The sequence below is a fragment of the Melospiza melodia genome, chromosome 1 (genome assembly GCF_035770615.1).
Source record: "Melospiza melodia melodia isolate bMelMel2 chromosome 1, bMelMel2.pri, whole genome shotgun sequence".
NCBI classification, from domain to species: Eukaryota; Metazoa; Chordata; class Aves; order Passeriformes; family Passerellidae; genus Melospiza; species Melospiza melodia.
Genome location: NC_086194.1, coordinates 138950254 through 138978238, shown reverse-complemented (window position 1 = coordinate 138978238; position 27985 = coordinate 138950254). Strand labels below are relative to the sequence as shown.

General features: G+C 43.5%; 1 protein-coding gene across 4 annotated transcripts in view; it reads right to left on the bottom strand.

Annotated features, from left to right (window-relative positions):
• The window catches only part of TRIM55 (tripartite motif containing 55), a 37709-nt gene extending 16945 nt beyond the window's left edge, over positions 1 to 20764 (bottom strand). The window contains exons 1-10 of one of the 4 annotated variants that reach the window (XM_063169607.1): positions 20658 to 20764; positions 19347 to 19756; positions 18674 to 18879; positions 18098 to 18270; positions 9674 to 9839; positions 7852 to 7947; positions 3763 to 3996; positions 2669 to 2691; positions 2453 to 2577; positions 1442 to 1671 (exon numbers count right to left, since the gene is read on the bottom strand). In XM_063169607.1, coding sequence (XP_063025677.1) covers positions 1442 to 1671; positions 2453 to 2577; positions 2669 to 2691; positions 3763 to 3996; positions 7852 to 7947; positions 9674 to 9839; positions 18098 to 18270; positions 18674 to 18879; positions 19347 to 19494 — 1401 coding nt within the window. In that variant the 5' untranslated portion in view covers positions 19495 to 19756; positions 20658 to 20764. Of the gene's footprint in view, positions 1 to 1441; positions 1672 to 2452; positions 2578 to 2668; positions 2692 to 3762; positions 3997 to 7851; positions 7948 to 9673; positions 9840 to 18097; positions 18271 to 18673; positions 18880 to 19346; positions 19757 to 20657 lie in introns of those variants that run through there. The other 3 variants (XM_063169629.1, XM_063169618.1, XM_063169597.1) reach the window with 3 other exon arrangements.
• Positions 20765 to 27985: the final 7221 nt, after the last annotated feature.

Here is a 27985-nt window from a genome sequence, read left to right as displayed (position 1 = left end):
CTAAGAATAACACTTTTGCCAAGGAGTCTGTTGATACAAGCAGCAGAAAAAAGGGAATACTGGAGAGAAGCATTTGCCCACAAGCTTTGCCATCAATGCTGTAAGCCAAGCACTGTTGCTCTGCCAGGAAGAGGAGCAGCCAGATGAACTGCACCTCCACCTGCATCAAGCTCTTGGGGTTTCTGCACACACAGTCTGCTATCACCACTGCATTTCTGCTTTGCCTTTTTACACCAGAAGGCAAAAACTCAAATACAGGTATCCCCCACACCACAACACCCACATACCATGTCTGACTTCATGCCTGACTATCGTAATGGCATTTTACAATTTCTAGAGCAGCATGCTGTACCTTTCTCACCTAAACCTAGAAATTAGAGAATTCTTCTTGGTGGGCAGAACTGCTTATGCCTAGTTCTTGTTTGCATAAAACCCTGCATCAGTCAAGGAGCAGAAGTTTAGTTAAGTGAGCAAATCTTCAAATTTTGATTTAATCAGTAAAGCCTGATTTAAGAGCATCATCACATGACTGGTGAAAACTCACACGTGTGTTTCGATCAAAAAAAGAATGAATCTATAATATTTATTTTCACTTGTTTTAGGTAGGGAGCTTCCTACAATCAAAGAGCCTTTGTGTGCTTTCTTGTTTTCACATAGGCCTTCTCAAATATATTCACAGCAGCCTTTACCCCTCAGCAACTTCACTGAGCAAATTGTCTAAGAGGAGAATTTGTTAAGTTAATGCTATGCAAGGCAAACTAAAGTAGCACATGAAGCATATTTTTAATGTACATCTTTTAGAATATGCAGCAATTATAGTCTCATTCTAATCAAATTCCCTAACAAAAGTGTTGGCCTAAAATATTCACACCCTGAACCTGTTTGCTGTCAGGTTGTAAGAGGCAGTTTCCTCTCCTGTTTGGTGTACGATATTCCTGTATCTAGCTAGACATATCCCAGGGATGATCAGAGCAGAAGGCAGCAAGCGCCATTCACAGAAAACAGATTAGAAGTATAATCTAAAAACTGGTGGTGGAAAGCTTCCTAAATCCAGAGGGAATGCCAAATTCTCTTGGTATAAATATTTTAACAATCATCTCATTTATAACAGTTAGTCTGAGTTAAATCACAGCAAGCAGAACATTCGTTGTAATGCACTTAACTCCCAAATGGAGTCTTTTTTATTTATCACTTATGTATCCCATATATATCTTAATTTATCTAGCAGCTAATTTTTTGCTTATCAAGTGACACATGCACATGTTGAAGTAAAGTTGCATACATGTGTACAAGGGCAATAAATAATTTTGCCCTCCAGTGCATTGACTCCCTTAGCCCTGCTCCTGAGTCATGGTGCCCACAGGACACAGGGGAGCATTTCTGGCTCTGCCAGGTGCACTCAGCAAAGCTGGCAGGGCAGTGGGGCAGCACAGACATTTACCTGACCAGCTGGGGCAGCCAGCACTGGCGCTGGAGTGGGTTCAGCTTGGGGCTCTCCCCCTGCACTCTGTGCTTCAGGGTCCTGCTGAGGTGCCTGTGGTGCTCCCTCTGACCCTTCCTCTTCCACCTCTTCCTCCTCTTCCTCCTCTTCCTCCTCTCCTGATGACTCTGTGTGGACTTGACCCAAGCCTTCGCCATCCTCTGTCTCCTCTTCTTCTTCTCCCTCCTCCTCTGACAGAACACGTGTAAAAGGACAGGATGAGCACCATGAGAAGAGTTCAGCCTTTAGGTAATTAAAAAGCCATTTGCATTTGCATGGCAAAGTCATTGACAATCTTCTGCCTGGCAGAGAGAAACCTGCTCCCACCAGCCTGGACTGGGCACTGCCATGGACCTGCCAGCTTTGGGGCAGGGAAGACACTGAACACACACGCTGGGGAAAGGGAAGACACTGAACACACATGCTGGTTAAAATCTTAAGCTGTCCCTTTCCAGAAATTCCTGTCAATGCAGTTATCCTCATAAGGAATGTGCAGCACAGCCCTGCACATTTTTGGGGAGAGGCTACCTGGAATCTGGCACAATCTGTCATGAGAAAAGTCCTTCCAATTCTAGGTATATGTTTGTTTTAATGCCATTGAAGCTGTGCTCATAATTCTTTACTGGGTCAGTGCTTTGAATGCATGATTGGAAGTCTGAGATACCAACATGCCTAAACCAGACTGTCAAACTTGGTCAAACTGTTGCTTTTGTGCCATCTGACAAATCCCGTGGTCTGCAGTCATGGCTCAGGTTGTTTCCAGAGGAAGGCCTCTAACACTGCATTTTCTTTTTTATAATCTCACTAGTTATCCTAAAAAATGTGCAGGGCCATCCTAGCACTTCAGAGAAATAAACCTAGATTTGATTATAATTGATACAGAATGCTTTGGTTACATTTTGGCATAGAGAGAAATATCTGATTTGAGCTTTCCTACTCAGTATGATCATTTTGGTGAAATAAATTACATACCTCTGTCAAAATCAATTTCTCGTATTATTTTTTCTTCTCTACTGAGGTTCACTGTGAATTGGTTCATATTCTCATACCCATCCTCTATTTTTTCCATTTGGAATCCTTTAGAAGCTTCAGTAATTCTAAAATAGAAGTTGGTTATTGTCATTGGATTTGAAGATAAATTTATAAATTGTGATTATAAAAACAAGAGTCTCAAGTTTAAATACTTACTTTTGTAGCAATGTTTTGGCATTCTGTAGAAACAAAAAAGAAAAAACTGAATTCATAAATGATTCAATTTTCTCAGAGATTTTATGCATTGTGAAATAATTCTTACAATGTCAGCTTTTAAAAGCACTAATAAGAATTTAATAAGTGACAGCCATGACATCCAGGAATGAGATGAAATTTGGATGGTAATTAGCATACAGCTGAGTAAACCTTTTAGTTCTTCAAAGATGTTTTAATTAAAACAGGAATATGATGGGAAACATGCAGAGCTGATAGGAATAAACCCCAAAAGGAAATTTTTTTCCTCTTTTTTTTTGGTTGTGTTTGTGGTGAAAAGCATTTGGTCTGTTACCCTCTTTTGGAGACACAATATTCTATTTGTCTTGGAAGAATATTGTACTCTTCAAAGGCAATTATTTGATGAAAGTAAGTATTGGTTATTTTAATTTGGTTTTGTTTGTGGTTGGTTTGGGTGTTTTGTTTTGTTTTGTTTTCTTTTTTTTTCTTTTGTAAAAAATGCCCTCCCAGCCTTTAATATAGAGGAATTGTAAAATTGCAGGACTGAAATTCTACACCAATGAATTCATTGGATGGGCTGCTAACGGTTCCCTGCTCACCTCTCTTAAATTTACAGTAAGAAAACAAAAGACAAAAAAATAAGTAAAGATATCAAAATGTAGCTTAGCACACAAATTATTGAAAAGTTAATAATTTTGTCAATTTACAAGTGAAACCTATAATTCTCAGAAGATCATGTACACATGAACATTTTGTCCCACCATGGTATTGGTGGGAAAATAAAGATTACTTGGAAAATGTTTGAATTTCTATTTCTTCTAAGGGGACCAGAAATTCATACACAGGATAGTATATTTTGTTGCAAATAGCAAATACTTGTGTTCTTGATTTGGATACTATTCACAAGAAGAGTAGTTATTTGTCTGAGCTGATTCAGGTGTTTAAAAAAAATGAGTTTGTATACATGATCACTTGAAGATAAATGAACTCTGAATGGGCCTACAATTGAGAAATATTTAAATAATATATCAATAAACCTATCATTCTTTTTCTGTCTTGATTTATAGACTTTATACCTGCAAAAACACAGCCATTTCTGGTTCTTCCATGAACTGGATTCCTGATTCAACCAGTTTTGAGACAGCTTCCAAGTGATCCGCATACTTCTTCATCAGGGAGCGGAGGTGTTCCAGTTTCTCCTCTTGGGTTCTAGTGATTATTTGTGTCATCTCATTTTTTCTTTCTTCCAGTACAGAATAGAGATAATCAAATTTTTCACACAACTGTTCTTTCTGTCGTTTGCAGCATTCCTGTGAATCATTTGGTTTATGTTAAACATGTTATGTTCTTAAAAGGGTTTCTATTTTTACAGTTACTTGGAAGCATTTTCATCAAAGAAATTCCTCTTTCTGAACAGTGCAAAGGATTCTGAATGACCCCAGAGACTTTTATAATTTTCAAAGTCCAAGCTGTTGGAACAAAAGTTTAAAAACTCTTCTCAAACTCTGAGTTTCAAGCCACTGAAAGCCCCCAAACAGGTTATTGTATAACTTGTGAGTCTGCTAAAAAAAGTAAAAAGGTATTTATGATGTCTGTAGTGATACATCAAAGTCTGCAGAAAAAGTAAAAGCTCCCACCGTATTAGCAGCTGGGTCCATTTGCGTGAACAGAATGGTTTTAAAAGGAGTGAGCATCTCAAACAGCTCTGGAGAATTTTCTTTTTCTGCCAGAGAACCTGGAACAATCCTGGCTGGGCTTGATTTTCACGTGTGCCCTCTTAGACTCTATTTGGACAAGGAGTGTCCATTATGTTCCATTTACTGTGCACTGAATGAGGTAGAGGTTCTGCAAAGAAAATGGGGTGTGACAGAAGCACAAAGACAAGAAGGAGGAATCAGATTCCAACTGGATGTTCAGGCACTGATTTTCACATAGTTTCTTGAGACACTGCTATTGTCCCTCCAAGCAGAGAGCAGCATCTTTCACTAAGCTAGGAGGATGGGTTTGATGACTGCTGCATTGAGCGCTCTCTCACAAGAACAGACTGCACTTGTGAAGGAGGGTTTATGGGGAGGAAATGGGGGATAGATTATATATAATGTCTAAGGTCTACCAAACAGAAGTACTTGAGTCATCTGTGTGCCCCAGGGCATGACTTTATTGTGGTTAGACCTGGTTGTGGATGGTGTTGATTATTTAAATCTCTTTCCTAGGAACTGAGGCTGAATCGATTCCTCATCTTTGTCCCTTGAGGCATAATGCTGATATTCTGGCAGCACAGGATTATTAACAGCCCCACAGAACTTTAGGTAGTGATAAGACTTATTATTCACAGCACTTGACCAGAGAGAATCCCACTTTTTTCCTTGACTTTCAGCCAGAGCTCATTCCTATAAGTGGTATCATGAGCTCTGTATCAAAGGAGAAAGCCTTTCAAAGATCTGCATTTGGCTAAAATTCACTGTCTGCATGAGGGCAGAGAGGGGATTGAATGCACATCTTGATGCATTGACCCAAGTATCCACCTCTGCTTCCTAATGAGGAGGGCTAGGCTAAACAGGCACTCCTTGCAGGGGGTACAGGCTTGTCCTGCCCTTCTGCGAGTCCTTGTCGCTTCCCAGAAATTCCTGATCAGCGCAATCACAGGGTGGGGTTAAGGAAGTTTTCAAACCAAGTGGGTCATGGTTTCTGAGTGTCCTTCTATGTTCAGATCTCAATCAATCTTCTCCCACTCCTCTCCTAGCTTTCTCCCCGAGAGATGTAGTTCAGATCATTTGGAAAGCAACCTTAATTTTGAGACAGGTGTGTGCTATCTTTGTCATTTGACACAGGACAAATGTTAGGGGAAGAAGAGCAAGCAAGCTATAGCAGGGTGCTCTGAGAGATCCTTCCCTGTCTTTAAGCACTAATAGATGGTGTTTCCTGCCAGCAGATATTACAGAGTTGTGAATCTCATGAGTAAGAGTGCAAAACAGGTTTCTAACTGCAAATGCTGAAATATTTCTGAAATATTCTCTTTCTGCATAAAAAGTTCCCATATGAAGCCTCTGCCTGATGGAATTACTCTAATCAGATTCTGTGTAATGAAAGAGGTTAACAAATACATGACTTTGCATTCTAAAAAGTTCTCAGCCTTTTTGTTTTTTAAAGCACAGCTACATCAAAAAGAAAGGAGTCTCCTTACTACTGAGCATGAATCTCACTGCTTGTTCCAAAGGACCTGTATTGACTGGCCTATGCCCTTAGCATTTGAAAAATCACTGTAATTTTCCTTTTGTTATTAGACTAATTTACAGAGCCAAACAGAACCTAATTATTGATTATAGTTTTCCGGTATTTAGCATTTTAAATTCCTTTCTCAATTTTCAGTATAGTATGGGAATTAGGTTGACTCTTCAATCAGTTAAAAGCTGTACAAGTACTTTTTTGCTTTTCTGGTTTTTAAGGTTGGACGGGAGCAGTGGCTAAATGTAGAACTGTAGACTATTACTTATTCCAACTAAATGTAAAATGATTTTCTGCTAAAGCGGATATTTATTGTTCTCTACAAAGTGTTAAGCAGAAAGAAGAGACAATCCTGGATTGTGTTATTTCCATGTGTAAACATTTCTGAGTTCCAGCTGTAGTCTCTTGTCTTCAAGGACAAACTGATGTTAATTCAGACAAAGCTCTTGCATAGTAGGAAATGTGATTTGCTTGAAATGTAACATGGAAGTGCCAAGGTGAACTCTAAGATCTGTTTTCTGCAATCTTTGTCTTTAAAGGTGAAAAGCCTGATAAAACATCAGAAGGTAAAATGGCTGCATTTTCTTTAGGCTTTGACTTTGAAGGTTAGATTTTAAACTGAATGGATGACTCTGAGGAAGGTAGTTTCAGAAACTGTTGTATTTTTAAGGTATTTTTAACACAGTGTTTTCTCCATACTTCAGACTAGGTGTTTGAAGATTTGTTTCTGGTTCAGCTAGTTCAGCTTAAATGAGTGTAAACTTTTGCTTTTGTATAATGCAAATTGCTGCAGTTAACCTACTTGAAAGGCTTATTTCTGTCTGCAAAGTCCTGATAGCAGCCAATTTCATCCTTGCAGTGTGAAGGCTTCCCAGCTACAAAGTTCTGACTGCCATTAATGTGCTCTCTCCTTCACTTGGGCCAATGGATTTGTGTTCTTTAAAACAAACTCAGACATTTTCTGTCCCTTCTTACTTGGAATTGTGTGCATCAATTGTATAATTGTTTTTTCTCACTAACTAGAATCTGTACATCTTGGATTAACTTATTTTTCCTTACCATTTCTCCTTTCTTCTCCATCTCTGAAGGGTCAATATAATTCTAATTGGGCTGAGAGGGATGCTACTCCTTCACTAGATGCTTCATCAAATTCTGATCACAAAATCAATTCATATGAACTCCTTTCAGCCTATTGTTCTGTGATGCTCAGATTGGTCAAAGTTGATGTTTATATGTGCTTTGCTGATGTAAAGCTCTCAGAGGAAGTGAAAGCCACTTCTGCTATTGAATAACACAAAACTGATTCCAACTCTTCCAGAGTGAGGCCTTCACCAGAAAGTCCAGTAAGAACCCAAACTCTTCTCTCTCATGAGCAACAAAACAAGACTCCTTAAAGGACACCATATTAAAACACCACTTCTGTGCAGAAGGCAAAGCAACCAAATAGAGAACAAATACTGACAGATCTGTGAAGCATGCTGTGCCTACCCTGTGGCTGAGGCTAAGGCTCTGTTCACAGGACCTGTCAGACTTCAGTCTAACTGGTCTTTTATGTAAAGATCTTAGATGGTCGTAGATGTAAATCTAAGAATCTGATCTTAGATGTTAAATGAGCTGGGAGTTGATGGCATTTTGTGGATCTGCTTTTAACTTCACTGAAGTCCTGTTCCACTAAGAATATTGAGCAAGACTTGCTGATATGGATTATCCTTACTCTTTATCCCCCACCATATAGCAAAGGTCAGAGGTGCTGAGCAGGGTGTACCCTTTGGTTGGGGCAGTACATCTTGGTAATGTGCAAAGCCACAAGGAATGGTTTAGTGAAACAATGTGGGAATGCATTTGGGTAAAGTCAGGTCTGTTGAAGAATGATCATTGCCAGAAGTTTAAAAGATGCAACATCACACTGAAATAAAAGCATTTTAAGAGGTGGCACCTACCTCAACTGACTTGCAGGTCTCCTCCAGCTGCGTGACAATCCCTTGCATTCTGTCATTGCTCCCCACCAGGACTGCAATGCCATCACTCAGCTCAGACTAGGCAGTAAGGGGAGAGCAAGCAGAAGGGTGTCAAGTGCTGTCACAGTTCAGGGTGACACATCTAACAGCGGGGAGCAGGGGACAAACAAGGCATACCAAGGATATTACTTTGTTTTTCCACCAGAGCTGAGAAAAATTGGAGCTTTATGTGCCCACAAGATACCTGCTTGTGTTTCGACATTTGTTTCCTCCCTCAACACACTATGAAAACATGGATATTTTGGAATTTTTAATGGAGAAGAAACTGTGGTTTGGAAAGAGGGAAGAACTTTCTCCAAGGAAGAAAGTTCTAGGAAGTTCTTCTAGATGCTTTTATCTGAAGTGCTGTTTCAACAGGCCCTAAATATTTCCTTCGGGTTTTTTGAGGGAAAAGACTCTTGAGGGGTTGTTTTTTCAGTGTCTGGCTGTAGCCACACCACTGTGGTATTTCCCTGAGGACTGTAGCTTTTGGCTTTGAAGTAGAGAGGAGGTGGCCCATGGACCTGCAGTGACCAATGTGTTACAGAGTCCCTGGTGTGCAGGCAGTGGGGCTGGGGTTGTGGTGAGAGGGGACAAGAGAAAAGGAGGAGAAGAAGGTAGAGCCTGAGCCATTGGCATGAGGGAAATAAGTGGAGGAAGAAAATAATCCCTGAGTGTGGGGATGGAGATGACTGTGAGGTATCCCTAAGAGAGACAAAGAAGCCAGTCCTAGGGCACATGGGGAGGGTGATGGGGAGTGCAAGGGGCCCTTGGCACACCACTGTAGTAGCAGAGACAACTGTGTTCGTGGCCTCCACAGCTCTGTACAGGCTCCTCTGAGGCCTTCACAGCTCTGTAAAGCTCCTTTGAAGCATGCATCCTGCAGGCTTCAGGTTATGCCTCTTATCTTGGGCATGACAGCCCCTTTCCATGGGCACTCTGGAAAGGAAGACACAGCTTGCAAATCTCCATGCAAATGAGTGATTGCAGGCATGGATTCAATCCAAAAAACTTCTCCTTCTTCTCCCACCTCTTTTTGATTGAAAAGGATGTTTTTAACTCCTTTCCTAAAGTAACTCCTCATTTGTAGTTTACATGCACACATGCATCTGTGTGACGAAGTTGGAGGCTGGGATTGCAAACTTGGCCTGTCTGATTGCTTGCCCCACTGGGGCCTTCCAGAAAAATGAGCTGTTTATCTCAGGAGGATAACCCAGTGAGTCAGGTTTTAAATTAACACTGTATTAAAAATAAACAAGTCTTTTATTGGTGACAGCAAGGGCAGAAGATGTTAGGTACATCCTGTGCTGCCAACTATTGAATATTCCTTCATTCACTTGCAGGAGGAGGTTTTTCACTTAACTTTTCTTAAAAATGGCATGCTTAAATGTAAAAGTGTCTGACAGATAACTATTTGATTTGAAATGGTCTGTTCTCTTTCCAGTTCTTAGTGTTGAAAATACCACTTGTTTGTCTCATCTAAAAGAACAGCAAAAAAAGGATTAGGAACTCGAAAGAGAAATCCTCAGCTCCATATCAAAACTGGGATAAATTGTAGTATCTTTTTGTGTGATCTCGCATAAATTTATTTTCCTGTGTTTCTAAACAGTTTCTACAGATTTATAGCAGCCTTTCAGTCACACACACAAGTGGCAAAGGCAACCCCAAACCCTTTTGGAAACTCACAGGAAGGTCATGGGAATACTTTCCTGTTGATGGTCCTGTCAGTTTCTTCAAGTACTTTGAGAAACAAAAATATATTTACCTTCTGTTGCTGGTAAACACTTGTGAGAGGAGCAACCTGACAGTCTTTGTGGGCACCAAAGATTTTGCACAAGGAGCAGGTGGGCATTTCACAGTTCAAACAATAAATATTAATCCTCTCATCTTCGTGCTCTTCACACATTGGCTGGTCACACTTCCTTTCAGGTCTGCAAAAGAAAAGATTTGTTGAAAACAAAGATGGTGCTCATGAGTTTCTGATATCACCACTTAAGAGTGTTAGCATGAAATATGGTACATCTGTATAGCAGCATCCAAGGCTGACTGAATATACAGAGTAGACTTAAACCTGCCCCATGGGATGACTAAAGAGACAATGGTACAGCTTAATGGTACAGTTTGATACAGCTCAAATGGCACAACATGATGTGATGACAAGACAGCAACATGACTTCATATGGGGATTCCCATATAAATGAGGAATGTGACTGGGAGTGTGACAGAATGCTTGCTCATATTTAAAAATTCAAATAACCTCACCAAGCCTGGACTCAGACTACTCATGTATTTTAATTAGCATGTTTTCTAACATCTGTCTGAAATATGAAACATATGTAATTTCTTTCTGGTTCATCATGCAAATTGCTGTGCACTTGGCTTAATGCAGCAAAGCTGTTATGGGGAAGACTGACTTTAACCAAGAGTTGAAGATGCTGATGAACCTTTAGGCCCTTAACTCTAAATCTCTGCTGCTGAGCTTTGTGATACCCTGGTCAAGACTGTCAATATCAAACAGCACTGGGTCCTTACAGCCTTTCCATTAGGCCAGCAACCAAAACAAGGTGTCACACAAATTGATTTCACCCAGGTGGCACATGTCTAACTTTACAGTGTCAAATGTTTTAGCAGTAGTTTATTCATCTGTACCCAGCAGAAAAGGCATGGGCTACACAAGTGTTCTCCTCCTTTGCTAAGCTATGAACTGTTGCCACTTTATAGCTCAGTCTGATCTTCTCTTTACCAAAACCATTTGGCTGTATACACACAAGTCTGCACAACCTGCTATCTTAGGATAATTTAGTTGTAGCTTCTTTCAGATGAGCCACTTAACCAACATTCCCAGTGCAAGTGACAGCTCTGGTCTGGTGTGTGTGGGCAGGGTGGTGCTTTCCTGAGCCCACACTTCAGGCTTAGCGCCCTGAGCACATCTGTGCAAACACATGAGAGTGTTAGCATGTGGTACAGAAGACAGGGACCAGCAGACTGATGGAAAGAGTGTGTCTGGGATTCAAGCCTTCAAAAGCCACCACTGTTACTGGTGGCTTTTGAATATTAAATATTTTAATATTTAATATTCAATATTAAATATTTTCAGCACAAATCATTATCCCTTTCTGCGACTGCTTAGAAAGAGAACTATGACTTACCTGTAGCAAGTGGAACAATGTCATCAAATAAATATTTTTTCATCATTAGAAATGATGGAATTTAATGGAATTACATAGGAACCTTTTTAAAGCCTTTCTACAGAGCTCTGTAGCAAGGAGGCAACCGGCCATTTTATTAAAGCATAAAATGTATGGGAAAAATAATTATTTTATATAATATTACAGTAGAGATTTTCCATACTGTTTGGTAGAGTGGATACAGCATTTATTCCTTAATGACAAAGTACAGATTTTCCCTTCTGAAGGGAATGGAATAAGATCAGTAAGATGCATTAGAAAAAAAAATCTAGCAAGAAACAAAATGTCTTACACATTTGTGGGTTTTTTAATTCAAGAGTGCCCTGGGATTTAAATGGTTCATAAGGAAAATGTGATATACCAGAATAAAACAAGACAAATATTTCTGAAGAATGCCTGTATTATTTGGGTCAGATTTCCAGCATTCATTAACATAAGGCACTTTGTCAAATCAAGCATTGTTTCAATGCTAGTCAAAATAGGTGTGTCTCCTCCATAAAAGATGCTTTACATTGTTTGCAGATTACTGCAAACAGCCCCTAATATATTCATGCCATAGTGCACCAGTGGGAGGGCCCATGTGTGTGCAATACAATGAATTTCAAAGTGATTAATTAGCAGCTCTTCCTGCAAATATTTACAAGATCAGAGCCAGAAACTACTAGAATTTTATTGGACACTGGAATGGTGCCACATGCATGAAAGACACACTACACAGAGCAAAAAGGTGACGGTGTCAAGCAAGTTCAGCCAGCAGCAGCCAACCTTCAAAGGTGCCGCAGAGAGCTCGAAGCAACCTGGCAGAACTCCCTGAACTAGTGGGGCCCTGAAGACAGTGTCAGAAGACTAGAAATAAACAGATTTACAGTCTCCTCCCCAGGCAGTGCAAAAGGAAAGATTTTTAGCACACCACTCCTTGACTTCAGACAGGACCCTCTAGATCTGTGTTGGGGTAGCAAAGGCTGGAACACAATGTCTAAGTTTAAAATTGAGATTGCTTCTGAAACGGGAGATTAAAGAGTAGCTGATAGGAAAATGACTGCATGACTTTAGTTACAGAAAAGATTAACCACAGCTGTGTTGGTGACCAGAGAAATGTCAGGTTGCTGAAATGTCCTGATACCTTTGTGGTCTCATTCTTGGACTCTTCTTTTTGAGATGCTAAGCTTGTGTTTGACTGCCAGAGGCTTATTCTTTCCCACTGAAATTGTGTTTGGACCACACCTGAACTGACTGGGTCCTATTGTGAACTGCCCAGTACATGAAGACACTGCCATACTGAAAGAAGTCCAGTAAAGGGCCCTGAAGATGATTAAGGGTCTACAGCAGCTCTCCTGTGAGGAAAGGCGGAGAAAGCTGGAACTTTCAGCCTGGATAAAGGAAGGTTAAGGGGAATCTTAACAATGACCTTAAACTTATCAATGCCTTTGGTTATCTAAATACCTGAATGGAGGGTGTAATGAGGATGGAGTCAGGCACTGTTCAATGCCAGGACCAGAGGCAATGGGCACAAACTGAAACATGGGAGGTCCCCTCTAAAGATCATGAAACACTTTTTTACTGTGAGAGCAACTGAGCACTGGCACGGGTTGCCCAGGAGGGTTGGGGAGTTTCCATCCTTGAAGATACCCATGAACCATCTAGACACGGTCCTGGGCAACTGGCTCCAGGTGGTCCTGCTTGAGCAGCAGCTGGTTGGACCAGATGACCTCCAGAGATTCCTTCCAATCTCAACCACTCTGTGACTGTGACTGGGTGAAGCAGTGCAAAGTTGCTGGACACATAAAGAAGCACATTTTAATTAAGGGCATAGTAAGACCTTAGGAAAACTGCTGTTAGAAAGCATGTTTTCTGTAGGATTTTTCAAATCCAAAAAGGCTTCTACTGAAGTGCTGAATCCAGTTATTATAGTGTTTTTACTGAGAATCCTAAGACAGGAAGGGCTGTAGCCCTTTCTGTGGCATCACATCACCTGGTGTTTGCACCTGGTCAGGGGATGGAGAGGATCTGCTTGGCTCTACGAGGCACAGCCAGGTCATTAGTAAAGATATGAAACTGCATTTGCCACAGGATCAATCTTGGGCATACAGTGCAAATGACTGGCCTCCACCTGACTTCATGCTGCTCACCACGACCCTTTGAGTCTGGTAGTACAGCCAGTTTTTGGTCCAGTTCACTTTCCACTTTCCACTGTCCACTCTGTCACAGGAGACAGTGTCTAAAGTCTGGATAAACAGTATCTACTGCTCTCTTCTCATGCACTGAGTTAGTCATCTCACTGTAAAAGGCTTTCACATTGGTCATGCTGATTTCCTCTTCATGAATGCATGCTGACTATTTCTAATCACTTTCATGTCATTTATATATTTGGAAATGGTTTCCAGGAGGGTTTGCATTAAATACTTTCTAGGGATCAGTGTGCATGACTATCCTGTAGTTCCTTTGATTCTCCTTCTTGCATTCCTTGAAGATTGGAGGAACATTTGTTTTCCAGTCTACAGGAAACTGTACCAATTACCACTGCCTTTCAAAGATTATTGAGAGCGATCTTGCAATAAGCTCCTTCATCACTTATAGATGCCTCCCATCAGGATGTCCAATTTTTTATTTTTTTTTTAATATTCTCTAATCTGATCCCCCTCCACCAAAGGTGAGTGTTCCTTGCTTGATAATTTCCCACTGATCTCAGGGCACTATGATTCCATAAAACTCAACAGAATAGTGAAGTCTGAAGGCGAGTACATTGGCCTTTTCTACATCCTGTGTTACATGAGGCCCTGCTCTGTCTAGTAGTGAACTCACACTTTCCCTGATCTTCCTTCTGCTGCTGATGCAGCTGTTGAAGCTCTCATTAGCCTCCATGTCCCTCATCATAATCAGTTCCAGGTAGACCTTGGCTTTTCTAACTTCATCTGCATGTGCTTGGGGAGCGTCTCAAAATCTTGCTGAATCACCTGTCCATCTTCTTTTTGCTTCTTTTTAAAATTTTTTTCTTTAAATCAAGAGCTCTCTCTTAATCAACAGTGGTGTTTTGGCACCATTGCTTGAGTTCCTGTATATGGGGATAGACCATTTTGACCTTGGAGAAAGGTGATCCTTGAAAATCAACCACAATGATGGACTCTCTGAAAAACAATGAAAAGCCCACCAATACCCAGGGTAGAAATGGGGCTTGAAAAATGACAAGACTGTAGAAGTTCATGTGGACATAAGGATTCCTGGATCTCTGTAACACTACTATCATGGATGCCCAGCCCAAGAAAACTATTGGTGCAGGTGATCTTGGGGCTTTGTCTTGTGGGGAGCTGGAGAAGATTCAGATGATACTACTCCTCATCTCCTTCACTGCATAGCTTGTGGGGCTCCTCCTCTCTTGATGACCTTGCTCAGGGAGCAAATTTCCCTGGCCCAGCCTGTCTGAGATCCCCAGATGCCCCTGCATCCTGGCCTGGAGAGACACATCCTGCCTTGGGAGTTTGGGCTAAGACCCCGGAGGTGTCAGGGACAGACACTTCTGGTGTGCTGGCTATGGGGCCCTGCAGGACATCAGCACCATCACAGAGCCCATACAGGCTGCTGTCAGCGCAGCCTGGTCCCTGCTGCACACTCTGCTCCACCTGTGCTGGGGGCTGCAGGGACAGCCTGTTCCTCAGGCTCTCCCTGGTAAGTGCAAGGCAGAAAGAGTGCTCGACCCTGCCTGATCAGGATTCAGCAGGTAACAAAGCCCAAAGCATCTTTTGATCTGGAATAGCCAGCTGAGATCATTAGAACCTGCCATATTTCACAAAAACTCACAGCCTCCTGTTGCTACCCTTTCCTGGTGACAGCAGGGTTCCTGATGTTCCTCAGATAGTTTAGGTGATCAGCAGCCTACAGATTTTCAAAGACTGGTTTAATATTTAGCCAACTCAGTTTCCACTGTTTTCAGTCCTTTGCTGTCTTTTAAAGCTTTTTGCAAGCCACCTCCTGCTAAAGAATTCTTCCGTTGTGTTGCTAACGCATTCTAAATTGGGCAACAGGCTATGCTGCCATCAGCTGGAATTTGATGAGCAATGGGATAAAAGACCATATGATGTGATACTTAGTAATAGGAGGGGCTGCATATGAGGGCTTAGGCAGACTCTCCCAACCTCAGTCCAGCTCCTGCCCCAGTTTTTATTTTTAAAAAACCCCAATTCCTTAATTCAAATAGAAATTCCAATTACAAAATAATAAATAAAATAAAATCAAGCAACCAAACATTTTGAAATAAGCTAGTGAAATCTTTCTCCCTTTAAATTTATGTGAAATGCAGATGGGAGCTGGCCTCATTCTGGCACATGCAGTTAGAGTGAATTATACCCACAGGAGAACTTGGGAAGAGGTTCCTGAATGGGAAGAGGTTCCTGTCTGGAAATCACATGTGCCAGTTTGAAGGGCTGTCTTGGGAAGAGCAAGGAGGCAAAGATCACATCTCACCCTTCTTCCTATGTATCTCTGCCAGTCCCCAGTTGTCACGATGGAAGAGACTGGTATAAAAGGAAGAAGTGGGGAAGACTTGATTTCTCTTGACTTTTTGCTTTCAGTGGGACAGCACTGGGAGAAGCCCTGAAAGATCTGCTCACACTCTCCGAGGAGCCCAAGGAATGTTAGGCAGAGGGAGATAAGCAGCTGAGGCCCACAAAGGGCTGAATAGTTTAGATAATGCTGCTATGCATTGCTGCTACATGTAGCCCTGACAATGACTTTCATTCTAAGGACATACATGAAGGTAAAATAAGCACCTTAACAGATTAAATAAACAAATCTTTTGGACAAATATATAAGCAAATCTATGTTTTTGTGGTTTTTTTCCTATTCTCCTGTTTTATTCATCATGCATTTTACTTTTGTGGAATTTAAAAAAAAATCTACTAAATCTATTCTCACATTTCTACTTAACTGTATTTGTTCCAATTCCCCATGAACTACACAGGAAAGGGGACCTGCCCTTTTTTTTTTGTTTGTTTTGTTTCGGTGTTTGTTTTTTTGTTTTGTTTTTTGTTTATTAAATGCAACTGTGGGCTGAAAAAAAAAAAGCAAAACCAAGGAAGACATGAGGCCACACATATCCAGCTTATTTGATGAAAAGCAAAGTCCACCCTTGCAGCTTTGTTGATTCATTTCCTCCGAGATTTTCCTGACTAAAATAATGTTTGAGTATCAGTGACACACACGGGGGCAGCTGACCTTTACTTGGCACGGAGCGCAAAGGGCAGCAGAAAGGACAATTTTAAGCCAACTTCGTGCTCTCCAGTGCTTTGGAGCTCCAACCTATGCCCAGCTGCCTCAGAGAGATTCAAGCAGTTGAGAGTAGCCAAAGCCATGTCAGGCTCTAAAGCGTTCTCTCTGCTGGTGACTCTCCTTCTCTGCTGGAGGAAGCATCCTCAGCCATCCCAGGGACTGGGTTCTGTTGGTTGTGCCCTCCTGCACCAGTGATGCCATCCCTCTGTCCCTGGGAAATCCAGCTCCTTGTTGTAGTGGGATCAGAAGACTGTCATGGAGCATGGCCAGGATTTCACCTTCCAGGTGAACAAAACACCTTGCCATACAGAACCAACCCTAAGGATCCATGTCGGTGACAAAAACAGCTTCCCTGGGTGAGAGCTCCTTGCTTGGCGGTCTGGGGCCAGGTTAACTCCATCATAGAATCACAGAATTATAGAATGGTTGGGGTAGGAAAGGACCTGAGAGATCATGTAGTTCCAATGCCTCTGCCTTGAGCGGGGACATCTTTCACAAGCCCAGGTTGTGTGAAGTCCCATCCCTCCTGGCCTTAAATGCTGCCCGGAATGGAGCATCCACAACCTCTCTGGGAAACCTGTGCCAGTGCCTCACCACCCTCATAGTGAAGAATTTCTTTCTATATCTAATCTAAACCCACTGTCTTTCAGTTCACAACCTTGTCCTATCACTTCATGCCCTTGTCATAAGTCCCTCTCCAGCTCCCCTGTCGGCCCCCTTTAGGTACTGGAAGGTGCTCTAAGGCCTCCCCAGAGCCTTCTCTTCTCCAGGCTGAACAACTCCAACTCTTTCAGAGGAGAGATGCCCCAGCCCTCTAAGCACCTTTGTACCCCTCCTCTGGACTAACTCCAGCAGGTTCATGTCTTTCCTGCACTAAGGACTCCAGAGCTGGATGCAGTATCCCAAGTGGGGTCTCATAAGAGCAAAGTCGAGGGAGAGAATTATTCTTCCCAGCTAAGTTCTCCACAGTGGTACCATGAATCCTACCCATCCCAAGGAAATAAAGATGAGAACACATTTTTTCTGTTTCTGGATCCATCATACATCAAATGCAAGAAATTACCATTCAGGAGAAATTATCATTACCATTACTTTTTAGAATTGACCATTACCATTACTTTTTAGAATTGACCTATTTCTCTGCTCTAAGGTCTTGATTCTTGTGCACAGCCACACAGCTCTGAAACATATTGTTTACCACTCTTCTTTCTCTTTTATGGACTCATAAATAAGACTTGATTTTATAAGTTCACATCCCAAACTGACAGGAACAGAGATACTTTTAACAGAATTTTCATTTGGCATTATGATGCAGGGTACCTTCTGTGTGAAATTCAGGTTTTTTTCTGTTTGCACTATCTGTACCTCAAGATTTTCTAATAAGATTTGAAATCCTTTCCCTTCTTTAGCATGAGAACACACAAATAATTGTCTGAACTGTTTTTGCAATAAATGATGTTAACCAAGATACTTTCTCCTTAATCGTGTTAGTAGCTGTGCTGACCTCAAGGGCCTTGATTGCATGGGTAAGTGTTGCTCATGTGAATAAATATGGCCCAATCCATTGCTGTAAGTGGAAGCAGGGAAGCTCAGCATCTATTTGGACTCAGTGAGAGCTGACTTCATGGTGCAGCAGACAGTGAAGCATGGCAGCACAATCCCTTTCTGCTTTTCCAAGAGACAAAGCAACTAAATCAGCGTCATGTGTGTCCTCTGAAGGACACGCATTCCCCTGTTACCTTGTGGACTCCTGCTTGTAGATGTCGATGATGTTCTCCACCAGCAGGTTCCTCTGCAGCCCGTAGACGCCGTGTCGGTCCAGGACCACCTCGTGCCTGCAGGAGGGGCAGCGGAAGCGGCCCCCCGACGCCACAGTCGTCCCTCCCCTGGTCGGCAGGTAGGGGTTGGAGGCCTGTTCTCGCCAAGCAGCACAAGGAGAGGAAGGTACGGCCGTGAAAAACCATGAAAGCCTTTTCCAAAAGCACCAAGTGGTAGGAAACCATTTGTCACTGTGCCCAATGAGAGGGTAATTCCGACATGTCACCCCTGGGAAAGCACCTGGTGGCTGCTGGGCGAGGGGCCAGTCCCTCAGCTCACGCTCGGTCGTGTCACCACAGCCAACAGGTGGCACTTTCACCTGCTGGGAGCTCAGCCCTGGCACCCAGATACATCAACTTTGGCCTGAAATCACTCCCCCCACCCTGTCTCACCAACTGTTAATATTGATCCACCAAAACAGGTTAAGAAATCTTCTTTCCCATTCATTCCAGCCAGTCCTGCTTGGGAAGCAGAGCTGTCTGTGGGAAGAAACCTACCTGGAAGATGTCACTGGCACATTTCCGACAGAGGTTGTGCTGGCAGGGCAGGATGACCACTGGCTTGGTGAACATCTCCAAACAGATAGGGCAGATCAGCTGTTTCTCCAGGTTGTCCATAGTTTGCTGCTCTTTGGAGAACGACTTGTAGCTCAGGGAGGTGCTCATCCCTAGCTTTTCCCGGGGCATGCGCTCAGGGCCACGGCCTTGTGGAGAGGTTTTGGGGTTAATTTCCCCTGAGATAAGTCCAAGGCTGTCTGTGATCAGAGGCTCTCTGTGCTGCTCGGGCCGGAGGACATTGTTTGAGCCAGGGGCCGAGCAGAGCCGGGGCTGTTTTTAGCAGCGCTGCGTCACGAGCTGCCGTCCTGCCGTGCCCATATATGCGCGTGAGAGCAGGACGGGCTGGGACAGGTGACAGCTGCCGGGGAGGGGGGAGAGGCCCTGGCTCTCCTCACTCACACATGGCAGCCTTCACCCCTTGAGGAGTTGTGGGAGTGATAAGCAAAGGCCATCTGCTCCCTTCCCTTATCTTTGCGGGTCAATGGAGACCGAAGGGCTTGCCCCAGCCTGTGCAGCCACATCCTGCAGCCTAATGGACATTCTGTTGTCAGTGGGCAGCCACTGAGGCAGGATGTCATTTTGCCATGTGTTCTGGGGGGCTCCAGGATCCTACCTTTCCAAGGTGTGAAGTACATGTGGTTACTGGAGAGGACAATAGGAGTGATGGCTGCTCTGGAGCTTGAACACTTCAGGGTATAAACATCTTGCCACCTTGAAAACCAGACTGTCAGACAATTCAGACTCGTTGTGAATTGTAACATCTGTATTGTCTCACCCTTCTCATGAGACTGAAAGTAGAATAAAAGTTTTTACAAAGCCTCTCAGTTGCCCCATCTTGGGGTCAGAAAAGGGTATAATCCAACACCAGATAAACAAAATTGCCCACCTATAACTGTGCTTGAGTTTGTTCTGGTAAGATTTTGGTCTCAGGAGCTATAACATAAAAATCCAACGTGATTTTGTGCCATTTGTGCACATTAATTCCATGGGCAGGTTAAATATGCATGAAAACATTTGAATTTTCTGATGAGAAAAAAACAGAAAAAATACAGTATGAAAGGCTTTCATTTGTGCTGCTAGAGGATAGGTACTAATTGTATATGCTCTCTCTCTGATAGTTTGATTCAAACAGATTTTAGTTTTGGGCACTGCTGTGTTTATATCTGTTTATTAGACACTGATATCCCTTTCAGCTTGGCACTTGTTCCAGAGTTATTTTTAAAATGACAATTTCCCAGATAATTTGTGACATGTGATGCCTGATCTTAAGGGAAAGCCATCTGTGCTTCTAGTTGCCAATAATTTATCACACAACTGTACAAGCAATAAATATCTCATCTTCAAATTTAAGCCAAAGTCCCCACATTACTGTATAAAATCACTTTGCCACCTTACTGTACATGTAATCAGAATATTTTCTTCTCTTTCAGTCAATAACTACAATACTTTCTCAGTTCAGTGTCTTGTAGAAACCTTTAATGTTTATTCTGCCTTATGACTGTACAGGGCTAGCATCTGAAAAATGCAGTCGAGCAGCTGAGTGAGTGCCCCATGCACCCAGGGACAGACCCCCAATTCTAAAGCAGGGCCCTCAGTCTGCATGCAACACCAGTCTGGAAACTGTGCACTTCAGGAAAATATAAAAGTGAAGGTTTTCATTCATTTATGCACAAAAATGAATACTATCCTCTGCGTGCAATTGTAATAAATAACATTAAATTAAATGTGTTATTGACTATTTTATTTTCAGTGCCTCACATGCTTCTTAAGTGTTTGAGTGAACTCCTGTATTCATTTGCAGCCCACCAAGCTGAAAATTCCCCTGTGTAAACTTACACACGTTTGTCAGCAGTCCCATAGAAACAAATCGATTTTTCGAAGTCTTGCATTCATGGGAAATTAGTCACAGCTTAGTTAAACCCACCTGAAATCACACCCTTGCTTCGACTGCCTGGTGTGGACAAGAGCCTGGAGTCCAGTGGGAGAAGCTGCTCTGGCAGCTGAGCTGTGGACAGCTGGGGCTTTTGGCAGGGCTGGCAGGGAGCCCTCCCTGGCAGCAGCAAGAAGATATTTCTCTTCTTTCCCCGCCCTCATAGCTGGGTCAGAGGTGACTTTTGCATCTGGAGGAATCTGAATGCCTCATTCTTGCCCTCCTCCTCTGAGTCAGCTGCCCCTTGCACAGCAAAACCTGCTTCAATAAGGGGCTCTGAATTAGATGAGGAAAGCCATCCTCATCTGGCAGGGCAGGAACTTCCACCTTACTGCACAGGCAGAAATTCTGGAGGGAAAAGCTAAAGGCTAGAAATGTCAGCACACAAAAACACCTGCATATGCTGATGTAGGGAAGGGGGTGTTCATGGCATGCAAAAAAAGCCATGCTGGCCCTCTGGAGAATGAACTGAGGCACCTCTCAGGGTGTAACATGCCTCTGGGATGTGATTCTGGTGATTTTATACCCACCCATGGTAACCCCCAGAAGCCTTCTGTTGTGTGGCTGAGCAGGACATCTGATGCATCTGCAGAGGACATCTGGTGACAACAAGGTGAGGGACAGAGTGCTGCTGGTTTTCCCCTTTCTGTGTGTTGAAGCATGCTGACATGGAACAGGTAACAAACAGCACAACCAAAAAGAGCAGTCAATAAAACAAAGATAAACCCATCTTTTGCAACCAGGCCCGAGCTGAAATATTTTTCTGGCAGGAACATGTAGTACAGACATGTGAAAAATTAGTACAGGCTTTTCCAACAAGGTATTGTGAACCACAGCAATAAATTACAGGTAAAGAAATGCAGAGGTTTGACCACACTTGCAAGGGCAGGAGGAGAAGTGCCAGGAAAGCCACACATTGTATGACCACTCTGCAAGAAGGAGGAAGAGAAGAGCCAAGTCCAAGACACCGAGGAGAAACAGGAAGATCCTGCAGCTGGTCTTCAGCTGGGACCACTTAAGATAAGCTTCAAAGAACTCGCACTGAGGAAGAGCCTGGCACTCTCCTGGCTCTCCCTGGCATCCCTGTCCCCCTCCTCTTCCTCTCCTCCCACTTCTGCAGGGGAAGGCCACCAGTACACACTGTTGTCCACCTCTGAAGAGCCATCAAGTCAAGCAATCTCTCAAGGGACAAACAAAGGGCAAGAGGAATTGCTTTAACACTCCTCCTGGACAGAAAATGTGGATGTCTACCAGCCATCACCAAGAAGAAATAATTTATTTTTTTTTCAGTATTGCTTTTTTGGGAGTGTTACCTGACTTTGTTGACATGACCAGAACACTAATTCCTAAATATAGGCTTGCTTTTACAGACATTCCTTCTAACTCCTCTATTTTGCAGCCAAATAACATCTTGTGGTCTGTGGACTAATGGCTGGAACCTGGAAAGCTGGCTGCAAAGCAGTGGGCTTAGGAGAGGGATTTGGAGGAGGAAAGAGAGGTTGAGTGATGTCCAGGTTCAGGTTTCAATGCCATAATGACATCTCTGGGTTTTGCATTCACAGAATTCCCCTCTGCAACCTCTTATCTTGCACCAGAGTTGTGAAGCTCTTGTGTGTCACTCAGAAAATCAGCCCTGTGGCTCTCTCGCATGACTGGAAAACAAAGAGAAAAATCATATTTTGTCCAGAGGATGCTGTCAAAAACGTGCTCCCACATGAGTTGTTTCTCCAAGGAGCCTGCAGAGACAAGGTGCTCTCTGCAAGGAGCAGACTCCTTGTCCAGGCATCCTGTCCTGTACATGGTGGGTGGTGAGAAGCATCCTGGTCCCTGTGGTGACAGTTCCTTGGCCTGCTGCCACCCCACCTTCTGCCTGTCCTGGGGCATGAGCGAGCGCCCTGCCACCCAGCCCAGGAGCTGGCACACCTCTACACTGGCAGCTGCCTAAAACAGCTGGGAGCTGCCCATCATTCTCTGGGCATGGATCAACACCCACCCCCACCCCAGCAGCTGCCTCCAGCAGCTCCCCACACTGCTGAGGCTGGTGGGACTCACCTGCAGGCTTCCCACAACAGCCCAGCTGCTGGAAGAGGACAGAGCTGGTGGGTGCCTGAGCATTACAACATCCTAACAAAAATGAGGTGGCCGTCTCCAATTCTGCCTACCCAAATGTGAATCTTAAGGCAAAATTATGATGCATCCTTCCCCTCTTCCCATACTGCTACATCTGCTTGTTGTTCTGGCTGAAAAGATTTGCATTTTTAGCCAAGCATGCCTCAGGGAGGCTAGGGGAGGTTCTCCATCAACCTCACCTTTTGTCTGTGCCCATTTACCCTGCCTGAACAGTCCCAAGCACTGGCATTTCCACCTACAAGCGAGCATGCTGCAGAGGCTCAGATTTCACTTACATTGGCAACAACTTCATGAGCCGACGAGGCAGCTATAAGATGAAGCCCTCCTACCTGTACAAGTGCAAACTGCAAATTCTATTTTGCATTTCATGATTTTATTGTGATCGATATACACGCCATGATAAATACCGAGACTACCCTTGTGTGTGACTCAATTTATGCAGCCAAAGAAAGCCCCTGCAACAGAGACGAGTGCTTTCAAAAACACTTGCCTTTGAGACTGACATTTTTTCCATTCAACACACACACACACACACACACACACACATATATACATATATATATATATATCTGTCTTTGTGTACCTCATATGTGATGACAGGCCATATGTGGTCAGTATTTGGAGACCTTCTAAAAACAATCTGAGGGCTGTTTTCAGATCTCCTGGAAAACAAAGACCAGCACAGGAGATAATGACATCTTTAGAAAGTTTCTTTTGCACATATGAAATCACAGCAGAAGAGGAAAGCTCAAAGCATTTCCAAGGGTGAGTCACTGGGAGCACATCAAATGTATGGGGCATGAGGCTTCAGGAACCAGCTACAAAGACCAGACAGAGGGAGGATGTCTGCCCTTTTCTTTTTAATAGAGGATGGACACTGCCCTGAGCTGAACTGTGCTCAAAAGCAGCCCTCTCTGGGTATATCCATGCTCAAGAATCTTCTACAGTTTGTAGCAAACCAGGAGAAACATGGGATAAAAGGGTGTATGAATTAGATAATAACTTCTGTTCCAAATGAATCAGTGGTACCAACATCACTTATAGCAGATAAACCTCAGAGATTTGGATTAAAAGACCCTGAAACAGTGAGAATCTGTGGACAAACTGCATCAAGGAATCTTTTCTGCATGCTGCCATTGTTGTGACACCAAGACATGATGTCACTGCCCCACCTGTCTGCCTGGGAGAAGAAAGATCCTTTGGCTTCCTTCTGCCCTCCAGCAGTGCCAGCAAGCCAGAATGAACTTGTCACCCAGCTTTAGGGGACACAGGGAAACAATGCCCTCCTGAAAGAAAGTCCTGGTTTCCTCAGAGTCCTCAATATCAGGATGAGAAAAGGTGCTCAGGCCATACCCTTCAGACAGGCAGGGTGACCCTGTGAGGTGATTAACATGAGGCATTTACCATGTTCCTTGCAGTTATCAGCATTGTCTAAATTCTCAAAATCAGTGAGCCTGGAAAGACCAGATGTAGGATAACAAACATGAGATGAACAGTTCAGCACCTCCCCAAACCACATGCAACTTTACAAACCTGGAGGTTCCCAAACTCTTTTCCCCTCCACACATCACTGCAAGAAAGAGATCCATATTTCACAGCCAAGGGATAAAAGTATGTCTAAAGGACTGGGGGAAGTATTGCATGTGGGAAATAATAGCACTGCACTACTGCCTACCTAAAAATAGGTACTTTCCAGGACTAGGGACAAGTTTCACAGATAACAGGAACAGGCTTGCTTTTCCACACCCCCAAACCTACCCTGCAGTGAAAATGAGACATGAAGAAAGAAAGGGTATAAGTAAAACAAAAGCAGTTAGAAAAAGGGGAGAGCACACTAGTTAGAAAAGTGGGGAAATCCCATTTCCTTTTGAAAAGCAAGTAAGCAAGTACTTTACTGTTTTAACACAACCCTCTGCTTTTCAAATGCACCCCTGACCCTTTCCCTGCCACTTTGTCATTGCAGCATCCCTGTTTGTAAATCATGGCTCGATGTCTCCCCTACTAGCAGAGAAGTGGGAATGGTGAATCCTCCCCAGGTACCTGCATTTTGTGGAATAACAGGGATGTTTGATTCTGGAATGCAGGAGGTGGCACAGCAGGGGCAGTGCTAGGGGGCCTCCTAAGCATACCAGAATTTAAGGAAAAGGGAATTGCAGAGCTTTAACAACAGGAATTTTGACTGGATGACAGATTTGTGTTCTGCTCTGGACTTCACAGGCCACAGCACTCCAAACCCCACTGCTGCAGCCCCAGCTCTGTCAGTAGGAAAGGAGAGTGATGTTCAGTAAGAGGGATTTGTGTTTCACGGCACAGATCCAGCTCAGGCTTCCCAGCTGGCACCAGCTCATCACTTCACAGGGATACAGCCCTGTCCCAGTGTCAGGTTTCTCCCTAGCCTTGGTCTGCTTGACATAAGCCACTCTTGATGCTATTTCAGTATGCTCTCCATTGCTCAGCTGGCAGAGAAGAGGACTGCAGATTTTTTTTTTCCAGGACAATGCTCAGGTCCATAGTTCAAAGGAGAGACTGATTTTAAGTTTGTACTCAGCACAAACTTTATACCACATTAGAGACCTGCTGAGACTCCATCCCAGCTCCCTAGGATGATCTAGGTTATGTTCTCATCCAACCCCATCTTGAGGGTCATTCTTTTAGGACAGAATAAAGATTCAGTGCTTGAAGATAAAGGGTCAAATATTTCCATATTACAGCTAAAGAAAAATATTGTGTGTGGGGGCAGAAAAGTTTTCACACAGCAAGTTGCTAGCAGAACCAGAAAAGTGTCTGTTTATCAGGTGGCTGGTGTTAGAGATAACAAATGTTCTTAGGGTATTTGGGGTTTTCTAAAATTCTTTTGTTTTCCTTTTATTTCCTTTTGCTATATGCCCTGCAAATGTTTTCAAGGCATATAGCAAAACCAGCATGACTCTTCATTCCTGAGAACCAATGCCTTTTTTTCCCTTTTGAAAGTCAGATAAGAAGAGAAAGTTTTCCTTTTGGCCATTTTCCAGTCAAGTTCTTTCACCCACTCCTTTACATGAGATTTTTGTGAGCATAGGGGAGCACAGCAGTTGAGAGAGAGATGCAGGCATTTGCAAGGAAAACAACAGGAAAAGCCTTCAAGCCAGGCACTTTTAGCTATGATCAGAAATGCCATCCACTGTGACATTGTGTTCATTGTACCAAGCAGCAGTTTATTGCATTAATGTCCTTTTGAATTATCACTTCAGAAAGCATCTCAAGCACGCTGGCCCATGTGCACACACGTGGCATTGCATCACCCTCTCCCCACACCAGGCTGTTCCCTGGGAGTCAGCCCTTCTGATTCTGGCAGAGTTTAGGGAATGCAAGGGAAGAAAGGGTGCATAGCAAATCCTTTCACCATAGCATAACTCAGATTTTGTGTGTCTTCTAAAAGGCCTTGACAGAGGTGGCAGCTTTGCAGTAAGATTTGTGTTTTGCCTGCTGACTGAGGATGCACATCTCTCACTGCACAGTTCTACCCTCCGCAGTCAGGATTGGGCAAGATGAACTAATAGTTCATGGCAACAGACAGCACCATAATTGTCTGATACGATGATCTGGGTGGAAGACAAAGAGCTGGGGCTGGCTGGCTTCCTCTCCTTCCGAAATTCCCCCCCTGATGCAGCCAACAGAGCTTGTCATCAGCCTGGAGGGTGACCCCCCTGTGACCCCAGCCATCAGCACTGGGGGAGGCTGCCCCAGCATTGAATGTAAGGGAAGGTGTGCTGCTGGGAGCTGAACGTGCTCCTTTGTCCCACCACTGTGGTCACAAAGCTGGGAAAACAGGGCCCACCCCACATTCCCTGTCACTGCACCCTTTGGATCAGGAAAAGACAAGTGGGGGAGAGAACAGGCATATGCAGGACACAGGGAGGACTGGGATGTGGTGGCAAAGCAGAGCACAGGATGAGTGCCAGAGCTGCTGTGCATTTCCACTGTCACAGCATTTAGAGCTGCACTGCTAATGGAGCCTGCAAACAAGGAGAGGTAGTGTAAAGACAGAGCCTCTGATGGATCTGCTTATTGCAAGTTTTGCTTCCTCATGTCACTTGTGTTGCTTTTTTTATAATGCTGTGGGGTCAGCTCCCTTCATCTCTATCCTGTTGTAGATGTGCAGAAAATCTTACTTCAGATAATCCTCAGGTAAGAGGTGGCAAGCTGGAGCAGTACCTGGCCTTGTTCTGATGCTTCTGATAATTCCAAAGCCTGTAATGCAAACATGAGAGTGGTGATAATAGATTTATGTAAGAGTAGACTACAAATCACATCTCTTCCAGTTATCCACGTAGTATGGCCTTGGTGCTATTTCCATCCCTAATCAGTGCTATGAAGCACTTCACAACAAGCTGGCAGCTTTGCAGCAGCATTGTTTTGTGCACAAAATTTGTATTCAAGGCGCCTTTTGGGCCTTGGTTCCCCATATCCCACAGTGATACAGCTGCTACTTGCCATCATGCTGCTGGGACTGGGGCTGCTGTGAGATCCTGCTGGGAGTTTCTCTCTGGACTGCATCTCATCTTTTGATAGCTCAGCTCCCAGGTAGAGGGCTGCACTGTTTTCAGAGGAAGCCTTAAGTCACTAGCTCTAATTACAGCTCCAAGGAGAGGGGATCTTGGCAGGGGAGGAAGATTTCTACTCATCACTGAACTTCTTATTGTACCCCTGACAGACACATTGAGGAACATCAGGAGTCATACCCAGAGCCTTTGTCCCATTCCACCCCAGCGTCCACAGCTGCCTTTGCCAGCCGAGGATGCCTCTGCCATCCCTGACCTTCATCAGAGATATTCACCAGGGACCTCATTTCTGCAGCCAAAATGGGGCAGGCATGGCTGTTGCTAACCTTTAGCATTCCAGAGAACATGGCAAGGAGCCTGACATGTGCTAGGGGGTCACAGAGTAACAGTTCACTGTCCCCTTCAGCTAGCAATGTCAGCAGGCAATCAGTAACACTGAAATCCCACTTAATCCAGAAGAGATTAATTAAGAATGGAAATAAAATAATTCACCCATGACAAAACTATTAATATCCATCCAAAATAGATTATATTTATGGAATACTTTAAAAACTATACAGGCTCTTATCCTTGTTTATATTAATTGGCAAGACCTCTCACCCATCATCAGGTGTTCAGGTGATATTCCTGAGAAGAGGCGATGCTTCCTTA